The sequence below is a fragment of the Poromitra crassiceps genome (assembly GCF_964638095.1).
Source record: "Poromitra crassiceps genome assembly, chromosome: 1".
NCBI classification, from domain to species: domain Eukaryota; kingdom Metazoa; phylum Chordata; class Actinopteri; order Beryciformes; family Melamphaidae; genus Poromitra; species Poromitra crassiceps.
The window spans coordinates 2573395-2585966 of record NC_139623.1 but is presented as its reverse complement, the minus strand read 5'-3'; the positions used below and the strand labels follow the sequence as shown (position 1 = coordinate 2585966).

At 43.0% G+C, this 12572-nt stretch overlaps 1 protein-coding gene across 1 annotated transcript in view; it reads right to left on the bottom strand.

The window, feature by feature from the left end:
• Positions 1-12572, bottom strand: part of eif3ea (eukaryotic translation initiation factor 3, subunit E, a) — a gene marked incomplete at its 5' end in the record, with an annotated part of 73931 nt that overhangs the window by 20360 nt on the left and 40999 nt on the right. Inside the window, 1 exon segment of the mRNA XM_083637877.1 lies at positions 935-1044. Coding sequence (XP_083494003.1) covers positions 935-1044 — 110 coding nt within the window.

Below are 12572 nucleotides of genomic sequence, written 5' to 3'. Positions count from 1 at the left end.
TGTCGTCAGATGAATGCGAAAGGGAGCTGCAGAGGAAGGGAGGCACAGAGAAGAGGAAAACCCTGCTCGCAGCCTCCAAATCTCATGAAAGCTTTAGGTTTATATTCATTGAAATGTGGTAATATCTTTAACAATTCGGCACATCCAGTAAGTACACCATGCAGCGTGTAGTTGGATATAATCTCAAACTTAAATAATGGTTCCTGGTTTATTTATTCCTAGTCTTGGCTCCCAGACTTTTGTTTCCCGTGGTCTATCAGTGAAAAAGTTCAAACTTTTAGTTGATAACGTTACAGCAATACGGTTACAGTTTCGTACTCACTGTAAGATCAAGTGTTTAACGTTTATGTTAGCTTATTGTTTTGAATAGAATGTTTGACCCCAACATACAACATAACTTGTTATTGCAGCATTCATGCTAGTCACGGTAGTCGCCGCCATGTTGAATAGTGAAAGAACTACAGCACACCGGCGCTTCTTGGTGGCGTCACACCCGGTCTCGCCATAAAGCCCGCCCTAGCTGCCGCTGATTGGGTTGCCTGGGCCAGGGCCGGCTTCTACTCCAATCCTTGGGCCGGAATCAGATGGTGGTGGAGTTGTGTACTCAATACCGCCCCATCTGGCAGAGTCAGGTTACTATATTCTCTCCTTGGGCTAACTTCTAGTCATTGAAATCCTAGTGAAATCACACAATTTACAAATTCTTCTGGGGACTCCCCTGCGACCCCTCGTCAAGCTGACGTTAGAGTATGTAGGGCTAGCTGCCGCCGGGAAGGCCCTAAGTCGAGGCTATCACACAAGGCTGTTTTCCGCTTTAGTTTCAAGGCGACTGTATTGTCTCCTTACAACGGCAAAAATAACTGCTTTCAAAACTTCTAATTGTTAGTTTATCTTGTTTGGGTTGTGTGAGTGCATGTCTGCATGAGTGACTGACCTGATGCTGATGCACTGGTGAATTCTGCAGAAGGTCTCAAAGATGAAGAGGCGAGCGTTCTCAATAAAGTCTTCCAAACAAGCCACCAGGAAGAAGTCATTCACAAGAACCTAGACCACAGAAAACAGGCTACATACCACTAGTGTAAATATTATACCAACAGTTATTTCTGTCAGGCTAGCTGCTAGCCTGTACACTAGCCACTAGCCGAACATTTCTATTAAAACACTGTTCAGTCCCAGGAAGGTAAAACAGTTGAATAAGGCTGGAGTTTAGAGCTTTTCAGAGACTTATTATGGCAATCAAGCTTGGTTTAGACTGAATAGCCCAGAGAGTCATTAAGTGCAGCATTACAGGTTTCAATCTCTTCCCCTTTTTGTGGATTCAAGCCTGATTCAATTGTGGGGAAACTCAATTCCGTGAAAACCCAAATCAAATTAAAAAGAAAATTAAAAAGAAATCACCCTTTCTGAGATACAGTCAGAGTGAATGCAGTAGAGAGGTCCATTCTGAGATACAGTCAGAGTGAATGCAGTAGAGAGGTCCATTCTGGCCACATTTAAGTTATCCAACAGTTTATTTTGGCAAAAAAGAGAAAGCTCCATCTGTAAGAGAGTAATCCCAGGCCATGCAGGGTGCTCCAAATCAACCACAAATCTTTGAATTCGGCCGCCTCCACATGAGACAAGAACAGAAGAGTGGAGCCAGCCACTGAACTGACCACAGTGTCAGTGACTGACCACAGTGTCTGTGACTTATCACCCTTCATCTGGTCCAGTGGTACCATGTCAATCCTGCTGTGTGGGATCACCAATTTAGACACCATCCCATTTTCAGGGGTGCTACAGTCATCCAAAGACACATGAGAGCCTCCAGTCTACACAAAGCCGCAGATGAGAGCAATGCTTTTCAGCAGTTCATGTATCACCTGTGGCCTGCTACTGTACATGAAGTTCATGCATCACCTGTGGCCTGCTACATGAAGAAACAAGAGTATTGCTTGGACTCTTTGACACTACCCAAAAAGTGCAGATGGGCGATTCATCCATCTACTGTAAATGTTCATGACCCAGCTGTGCACCCAGAGGTAGCACTGTGTGAAATGCTCACATTCCTCAGTGTTTGCTGTGTTCCAACTATCCTTTGAGTGCGATTTCACATCACAGACCTCCATCTTCAAAAGTCCTCCCAAGAATTACCAGCTCTTTGTTTGCTTAAGTTTAGAAAGCTGCTATCTGCCCAAGGTTCTGCTAGAATAAATCCCAACTACATGGCACTATCAGGCAATGCACATTTCAGCTATGACAACGCTTATCTAAGGCTGATAAACTTTGAACAGCTAAGTGCTATAATTACTGTCATCTGGGATTCAGACCACAAAGCTTAAACAAATTCTGAAAGGGGCTTCAAGAGCCCTTTCATGCACAATCTGAGGGGTTGAACTATAGGTAGGCCTATACTTTTCATTCTTTGACATGCACGCATCTAACATCTGACAGTGATTCCAGATTGGGTGGAGTGGGAAAGAAAAAACACCCCGAACAGGACAATTTAAACCAAGCTAAACTCCCCACTTTGAAAGCACTTGGCTCAAACCATTGTGAAGGGTACAGGGAACTGAAGACAGGGGAGCTGAAAACAATAGCCATATCTAGCTATTACAGCAATCAGTAAATAGATGGGTGCCACTCAGAGCAACGGAGCTTTTCTTTTCTCTTCTCAATGGCTCCAAATTGATGCATTACAAATGCTCAGGGGGATGAGAGAGTATCTATGTACTTCAACCATCACTCCACATTCTACCAAGCGTCCCTTTAACCCAAGAGTGATGTGCTTTTTAAAGGCTCGCGTGTCAGTGTCTGTGTGTGTGTGTGTGTGTGTGTGGGGGGGGGGGGGGGGGGCTCTTTCCTTATCCACTTCAAACAAGACCATTTTGTGAAAATGTTTGCAGACCATCACAGGTAATGCATTGAAGGTGTAGTTAAAACTTCTGTGTCACCACCCACCTCACCAGACCTGCTTGTGAACTGAACAAGGTCTGATGAGGGCTTGTGTACATTGTGCATGCTCTGATAAGACTGACAGGTACCTATTTCCAGGCCGTGTCACAAGCACCTGGGATAACTTGGGCTCTGGCCTGAGATGTAACCACACTAGAGGCTCTGTAAACAGAACCCTGTGGCGTGGGGGTCAAGAGCAACCCGGAGAGTCCTTAACAAGTGCGTGCAAGTGTTTAACAAGGTGGGTGATTGAGGGAGTGTGTCAGGTCTTAGCTGGTGATTGAGGGAGTGTGTCAGGTCTTCGCTGAAATAGGATCCAGCCCTAATATTGTTGGTAGTACATGTCATCATCTGGAGATGGCCCCTGGAGGCTTTTGCACAGGAAAAACCAAATTTTCTCTGGGACCGTGCTTTGAATTCTTTCTGACCAAGCACAGATTTTGTGAGGGGATAGCTAAGTAAAAACAAATCTGCGCAAATGACTTTGGTTATAACTTCCTCATTTGTTAAATGGTGACTCGGAGAGCTGCAGACTCTTTATATTAGCTCAAAAATAGATTAGAACGAAATGGAACCTTCAGTAAACCGCTGACATGATTTATAAACATTTACTCCTGTGAAAGAGCCATTTGATCAGGCCAGATGTTTTTCATTGGGAACGTTTATCTTCAAGAGTCAAAAGATGAAAAAGGGGCCCAATAGCCCCTAGTTTAGTCTTTTATTCCTCTGCAGGTCCAAATTATCAAGTCATCTGGGAAAACCAAATTACAGTGTGTATGCTAAGAATGTACCAGAAGATCAAGTTTCACAGAATATACATACAGCACAACACCACTTAGGACACCTGTTCTCCCTCTAAATCTGATTGCTATCCATTGATTGGGTCTCTAGAAGCTGATCAGCCCCCCATCAGTAGACGTCAATTAGTCATATCCGGGGCATAGGCTAGTTCATCAATGCAGCACGTGACCTGAATTTCCTCACAATGATGGTGTATATCTAACTGAACGAAATGCAGCACATGCATGGTAAATATCTCAAAATATGAAAGCCCTGGCAATTAGAAGCCCCATCAACTTGAACATTTTTTAAACAATGTAGGAATTCCCTGAAGGTCACACATGAAAGCCATTTGAGATAGGAACCATTTTGGACAACAGCAAATGACCATGGCACCACACAATTAAGTCAAAGTGACCTTATATTGCAAGTTGTGAGAAACCTGAAATGTGCGAATGACAGGATTTCACACTGTATGATTCAAGTCAAGTTTATTTGTATAGCCATAATTCACAAGCATGTCTCAGAGGACTTCACAGAGAATGTCTAGCTAAATCTAGCTGACACAACAATAACAATTATTATTTAGGTCACTTTCATCTCCTCCTTTATGCAATGCGGTTACATGGGCTGTTTTCCAGGCTATAGGGACTGTACCTGTTAACAGAGAAAGATTAAAAATATGTGTTACCTGTTCTGAGATCAAGGGTGCAGCCAATTTAAGGAAAAAGGGGGCTAGACTATCCTCTCCTGTTGATTTCCTGGTGTCAATTGATTGTAGAGCTTCTAAAACAAGATTATTTGTGAGGGGCTGGTAATGGAATTGGTGATCATGATCATGTCTTACCCGTACGTATTTCTCATCATCAGGAGGGAGCCCCACATAATTATTTTCAAACAGATAACCAGCATTTGCAAAATGCATATTGAAGGCTTGGTGTATCTCATTTTCTCTATATCTCATCTCATTTATCTTCAAGTTTGTGGCTCAGGTAAGTAATGTTTTCAGACGTTGCTGTGAGAGTGGAAACCTGGTCTACGAGTCAATGTTATTTGGTTGGCCGGGCGCTAGCGCTCACTACGTAGTGCATGAGCGAGAAGCGCCCAGCTAGCGGTGTAAACTTTAATATAAATTTTGAGTAATGCTTTAAACTAGTTTCGATCCATATGCAATCATAACATCACAACCAGTATTTTTGATGTCTAACATATTTTATGGAGCTTCCTCATTGTTAAAGGCTATGAGTGATTTAAGTTGATTTTGCACTGCATGCTTTTATTTTTAAGGCTAGAAACGGAAATGGTTGTTATTTGCCGTGCTCTTGAAACTGCAGCTTCAGAACGCATGGTCGGTCTCTCTTTAATCTTTTCTCTTATAAATGCATAATTTAATGTTACATTTGTTCTTCTAATCTACGGGCTGTATTCAATAATATTACGATTGATTGTTTTGCCCCTCCAAATTAGTAATGTCATTAAATAGGAATAGGTCTTTTTATAAAAAAAAAAAAAATTAAAATGATTATGGCGATTTGATCGTCTATCGCCAATCTCTAATGACCATGATTGGACGATATGAAAACAGGGATGATCTAACATCCCTAGGCAGTAGTGCCAACCACTGTCCAGGTATCAGCTACCAAAGTGACACCCTAATCCAGGTTGGAAGAGTTGTGCTTGCTGAGATGCTTTTCTGCTCACCAGTTGTAAAGGTAATCTAAGTTACTGTCACCTTTCTGTCAGCTCCAACCAGTCTGGCCGTTCTGCTCTGACCTCGCTCATCAACAAGACGTTTCCGTCCGCAGAACTGCTGCACGCTGGATGTTTTTGGTTTTTCGCACCATTCTGAGCTGCGGAAACACAAACTGCCCCAGAAAACAATAGTCCAGCCATCGTTGAGTCCATCCTCACCTCATCGATCACCATCTGGTTCGCTGTCTCCACCGCTAAGGACAGAGGCAGACTGCAGCGGATCATACGGTCAGCCAAGAAGATCATTGGCTGCAACCTTCCATCTCTCCAGGACCTGTACAACGCCAGGACCAAGAAGCGGGCAGAAAACATCATCGCTGACCCTTCCCATCCTGGTCACTATCTCTTCCAAAGACTTCCACTCGGCAAAAGGTTCCGGTCTATCAGGACCAGAACCTTGCGCTACCTGAACAGTTTCTATCCCATGGCTGTGAGGCTCACAAACAAGCTCCCTGTCCCCCCCATTGACTCTGAGACTTCCAAACCTCTCCCCCTCCACTCTGTTACTCACACAGGCACACACACACACACACACACACACACACACACACACACACACACACACAAACACACAATGCACTGTGCTCCTGCACTGATGTTGCACCTCCCACCACCCTAGGCAGTTAAACATGTGCAATACAATGCAATTCATGCATATAACCTGTGAATAGAACCTGTTAACTCTTATTTGTATCGTGTATATATTCTGCTAAAATTGTCAACTCTGGAAACTGTACTACTGGCAACCTTGTACTGTAACTGTCACTTTGCCTTGCTAAATTTGTATTCTGCCAAATGTGGCTGTAAATACTCTGTCCATATCTTGTATAGTGTTTAAACTTATGCATATTCATTGTTATTGTATTTTTCTTTGTATTGTACCGAGTGGTTTATATTGTCATTTAATGTGTCCGTGTATGTGCAAACATACACGAATAAAATAATTCCGATTCTGATTCTGTGTGAACTCTAGAGACTGTTGTGCATGAAAATCCCAGGAGATCATCAGGTTCAGAAATACTCAAACCAGCCTGTCTGGTACCAACAACCATGCTTTGAAAGAAGATAGTAACGCACACCAATAATACGTTTCAGGAGGTGCTGATCACCGGAATCGCTTTGATTGGCTGCTCTAGTCTACCTGATGACTTGTCAATTATGTAAATTGTCATCACCATCAGGGGTGCCATTAATTAGATCCAGACCTATAAAAACCACTCGGTTATGTAGTGTCTGTAAATCTGAAGAAGGCCATAGGCCGAAACGTTATTTCATTAAAAACTTTTTGCATATGGAGCAGTGAGTGTGCGACACTTTCTTCATCCTCAAAAACCAACAACCATGCTGCCAAAGTCACTGAGATCACATTTTTGACCCAGTCTGAGGGCCCAGAGTTTGATGTTAACATTAACTGAAGCTGCTGACTTGTAACTGCATGATCTTATGCATTGCAGGGCTGCCACATGATCAGCTGACTGGATAATTGCATGAATACGCAGCAGGTGTACAGGTGATCCTAATAAAGTGCTCGGTGAGTCTATATCATTACCGCTGGGTTTTTCCAAGGACCTCACAATACATTCGGATTTCAATATCATGGGTCAGGGTAAAATTCCAATTAGATTATGATTGGAATACAGTGTTGGAATACAGTGTTATTACATAGATTATGAATACAGTGTTGCTATTATACCCAGGCTTGCTCAAGCGGTGGGTCAGGACCCAAACGTGGGTCGCGGGGCCATTTTGAGTTGGTTGTGGATGCCTGTGCAGAAAAAACTCCAAATTCAGATTCTTGAAACTTGAGCATCATCAGTTTAAGTCTGCCTTTTATCTCATTGGGTTTTTAGTCATTGTTGCAATTTTGTTGCATTTTTTTTTTCATGTTTCTAACAGGGGATGAATGCATTGTGTATAGACCCCTTATACAGCTTGTCAACATTGAGCTGCGCGCGCAACGTGTAGGCAGAAAGTCGTTAGCCCAGCATAGACAGACAGCGAAAACTCTGTCAAAGCCCCGCTGTCAGGACTGCTCTATGCCCATCTGCAACACACAGTTATATTTTAGTTTTAAAATGCAGTTCTCGGCTTACTACCACAGCTTATCGCCTGGTGATAAGCAATGTTATGCATCGAAATTAAGTTGTTTAATGGGACATGTCTTACAGACCCATACGCACTGGCGCTGTCAATTGGCCAAGCCTAGTGGCTGGCAATACATATCGTGCATTCCTTTATAACTGGGGATAGCGTAGATAATTATTCTGTAACTTGCAAAGATATATTGTTATGTTGATAATGCACACAATTCAATGACATTATGTAACGTTACTTGGTCGTTAACTAACCGAGCGATGTGGCTGAGCAGCCTACAGCTACAGGCAGCTTACCTGATTATGAAGAGCACTACAAAGTCGGGCATTTTTAATGATGTCCTCGTTCCAATCAGTTCAACTTAATAATGACATTATTTAACGTTACTTGGTCGTTAACTAACCTAGCGATGTGGCTGAGCAGCCTAGTTTCAGTTCAGGCAGCTTACCTGATTATGAAGAGCACTGCAAAGTCGGGTATTTTTAACGATTTCCTCTTTCGGCTTAACCAAAGACACCTACGGTTAGCCTCGCACACACGCAATAGAACACAACACAACACAGTCTGTTGCACTATCAACAAAGCAAGGAGTAAAGTTTTACCGAATCCCGTCAACTCATACTGCTTTTAATGCTAACCGTAGGTGTCTTTGGTTGCAAGCCGAAAGAGGAAATCGTTAAAAATGCCCGACTTTGCAGTGCTCTTCATAATCAGGTAAGCTGCCTGAACTGAAACTGTAGGCTGCTCAGCCACATCGCTAGGTTAGTTAACGACCAAGTAACGTTAAATAATGTCATTATTAAGTTGAACTGATTGGAACGAGGACATCATTAAAAATGCCCGACTTTGTGCTCTTCATAATCAGGTAAGCTGCCTGTAGCTGTAGGCTGCTCAGCCACATCGCTCGGTTAGTTAACGACCAAGTAACGTTACATAATGTCATTGAGTTGTGTGCATTATCAACATAACAATATATCTTTGCAAGTTACAGAATAATTATCTACGCTATCCCCAGTTATAAAGGAATGCACGATATGTATTGCCGGCCACTAGGCTTGGCCAATTGACAGCGCCAGTGCGTATGGGTCTGTAAGACATGTCCCATTAAACAACGTTAATTTCGATGCATAACATTGCTTATCACCAGGCGATAAGCTGTGGTAGTAAGCCGAGAACTGCATTTTAAAACTAAAATATAACTGTGTGTTGCAGATGGGCATAGAGCAGTCCTGACAGCGGGGCTTTGACAGAGTTTTCGCTGTCTGTCTATGCTGGGCTAACGACTTTCTGCCTACACGTTGCGCGCGCAGCTTGCTTTGTTGTCATTGTGACGTAGGCGTATAATTGGTCTATTACTGCACTATTTTTTGTGAAATAAATTTGAGTGGTATAAAAAAAAAAAAAAAACGGTCGCGACGTAAAGGCTAAGGAAAAACTTGGGTCCTGACACTAGACCAGTTGAGAACTACTGCATTATACAATACTGTATGACTGAAATTGGCAGTGAATTGATACAAACCACACAGTGATATATGATGAATTGTATTAAAGGAGAATTTTTGTATTTTTGAACCTGGCCCATATTTTCCAAAAACAACAAAAGTGTCTAAAGCTGAGGTTACACTACAAGACTTTAGACAGTCCCCTTGATTTTAGACAGGATTTCCAGTTGGGCACAGTCTGTCTTTGTCTACACTAGTCTGCATTTGTTGTGGGCAGTCGGCGTGGCCAGTCGGCATCAAAATCTGTTAGTGTATGACGGGTACAGATTCTAATCTGTTAGTGTATGACGGGTACAGATTCTAATCTGTTAGCAGTGTTTCCCACAAGATTTTGAGAATTTGTGGTGGGGGACCGCAGACCCCCTAGGGGGGTGCGGGGGCATGGCCCCCCGCGAGATTTTTTTAAACATTTTAAAGTAAAATGCATGAATTTGGTGTACTTTGAGAAAGCTTAAGAGCAAAATTAAAAGGCTAGATCTATGAAGAACATGTCATCATTACTGTGCTGTGGGTTTACAATGACAAACTAAATTTCTCCCTATAGGTCAGGGATACTCAACTTGCTTTGTCACTTTCGTGAAATGATAGAAGGCGAGGGGCCAGTTAATAAACAAACATACATTTTTCTGTAGCGGATTGTAGGTTTTTGGGGTGTCAGCCGGAGTTTAGGCTGACAGTGTTGTGCACACCGGATAATTAGTTACGGTAGGTTAAGTTAGTTGGGTTAAGTACATACATAAGTGCCTGGGTAGCGAGCAGATGGTGGTATTTGACAATTTAGCAGCTAAATCATAGATTATTGAAAGATATTCCATATTCCAGACTGAAATGCTATAACAGAAGTATTGGCCAGAATGACATGAACATTTATTGGACACTTATTCAGCGGATATCTTGCATGTTGCGTTCAGGTGCACTGTAAAAAAAAAAAAAAAAAAAAAATTTGGTCAACATCTTATTGTGGCGGTCCAAATATTATTGTGGCGGCCCGCCACAAATTCCTTTATGTATGTGAAACACTGTGTTAGTGTATGATGGGTACAGATTCTAATCTGTTAGTGTATGATGGGTACAGAATACAGATTCAAATCTACATGCAGTTGCCAGCCGCTTCTTTTCACCTGACAGCGGGGAGCTTCACCCACAGGACGTAAGCATGTGGGAGGATCCCGCTAATCCCACCAGTTCCCTTCTGCCCCAAACAGGTGCCCCGACTGACCAGAGGAGGCGCTAGTGCAGTGACCACGACAACCCTCAATCCGGCTTCCCACCCGGCGCAGACACAGCCAATCGTGCCTGTATGGATGCCTGTCCAAGCCGGAGGTAACACAGGGCGCGAACCTGCGACCCTTGTGTTAGTAGGCAGGGAATCTACCGCTACAATACCCAGACGCCCGGGACATTTTTTTAAATTGGTGCAGAAAGTTGGGAAAATAGGGTCCAGGTTGAAAAATCACACCCAGGTGAGAAGTAAGCGGTGCAGGTTTTGCAAGTTGGGTTATCAGTGATGTCATAGATATTGTGACATCATCAGTCAAGACTGGCCCACTCGATGATTGTGGGACATGACATCATCCGTCACATCACTCGATGATTGTGGGGCATGACATCATCAGTGGGTATGACATCATGGATGGATTGTGTTTGTTTACTTCATGAATATGACATCATCAGTCACAACAGGCCACGACTCAACAATGATGACAATGACTGGCCACTAGGGATGCACATTTTCCACAAATTCCGAAATCGATCATTGGTAACGTTAACGAGCAATCAATCGAGTAATTGTAATTAAAAATACAAACTTTCCAAACCAAACCAAATGTGTTTTTTCCTCAATAAAACCTTTATTTATACAGCAGCAACTTATTGTATATTTCTCACAGCATTGCATAGCCTACCTACGCTCTGAAACACATAAAAACGTAGAGGCATAACTTTTAGACATGTCAACATTTGCCCAGAATCCCCGTCGTGTCCGCAGGGGCTCACTTACTTATTGTTGACTTTTTCTGCTCGCAGTGCGTTGCAGCCATCGCAGCTCTTTTACTTTTATTTCACTTGGCAGACGCTTTTATTCAAAGCGACGTACAACAGAATTTTAAACGCAATTTTAAACGCTGTTGCCGAGTTGTTCAGCTCCAGTCCAGGTGAGACTAGGATCTGAATGAACATTGTTCAAGTGATTGTTGTTGTACGTGCGTCGCAACTCTTTCTCTTCCTCGCTGATGGTGGGTTGCTCCAGGTTTGAGGAAGAGGAGCGAGCCAATTTATCTGAATGAACACTGTTCAAGTATCTTATGACTCGTCTGGAAAGGGCTATAGTGATGTAGCCGAGTGTCCGGGTCCGCCTATTACTTACACTTTGTTAATAAAACAATAAATGAGAGTCGGGCTGTAACATTATAACACTATTCTCAGACAGCTAGCGCCTAGCGTTAGCACACTCGTCAAAACCGGCTCGGTCAACAACATAAGTCCCCCACTTCCTGTTCTACGGCAACTCTGAGGGGACATCCACAGAGCCTCGCATACACACTGAACAGTCTGCTACAGTGATATCAATGCACCCTCTGGAGGATAATTGAAAAATGATTTGAAAACACTGTTCTACTGACAGAATGCACGTTGCTTTTTCTTTTGTTTTGATCGAGTACATTTTCACATGCTTGAGTAAATCCTTAACGAGCGAGTAATCGAGCTTCGATTAATTGTGTGCATCCCTACTGGCCACCAATCAACGATTGTGGGGGCCCACAGGACAGGCCGACGGTCCGTGCCATAAGGGACGGATGGACAGACGTCCGTACCACAACGGCCGGAAGGACAGCCCCACCAATTGACGATTGTTGAGGCTGGTGCCCACAGGACATTGTGGGGCTGGGGCCCACAGGACAGACAAGACGGTCCATGCCATAACGGACGGAAGGATGGGTCATGCCGTAACTAACGGACAGAAGGAAGGACACTACATACAAAATCAGTGATAGAAGCAGCTGCACCGCTTAGAAATAAAGAAATTCTCCTTTCAATTATATATGCAAACTTCTGTGTGCTGTAGGTGCTCCTGATACAACACGTGACGTAGTCACAACACAGGAAGTCGGCAGCTGCGCGACAAAGCAGATACAGCAAGTCACAGCATAGTAGCTATATATTATACGTTTATATAATTACATAGCTCTGTGACCCAACGAATCGCAAACCAACAAATAGAGAATGCAATTTGTTGCCAACAAATTTAATAATCGAATTGTATTCATTCGTTGTTGCAGCCCTAGGTATTTTACAGCATGCTACTCATATTCCATTCTTAGCTCAAGGACTATGTTGCAATTGTTATGGTATAAGCCATTGAGCCATTACAAACCAAAATGGAAATAAGTGCCCTAAATGGTTTTTGTATGACAGACCTCTCTCTTAAAATGAGTGTCTGCACGCCTCTGCATAGACTTTTGCTTATAAAGCTTTTATGGTTAACTACTAGCCTGATGGACAATTACAGGC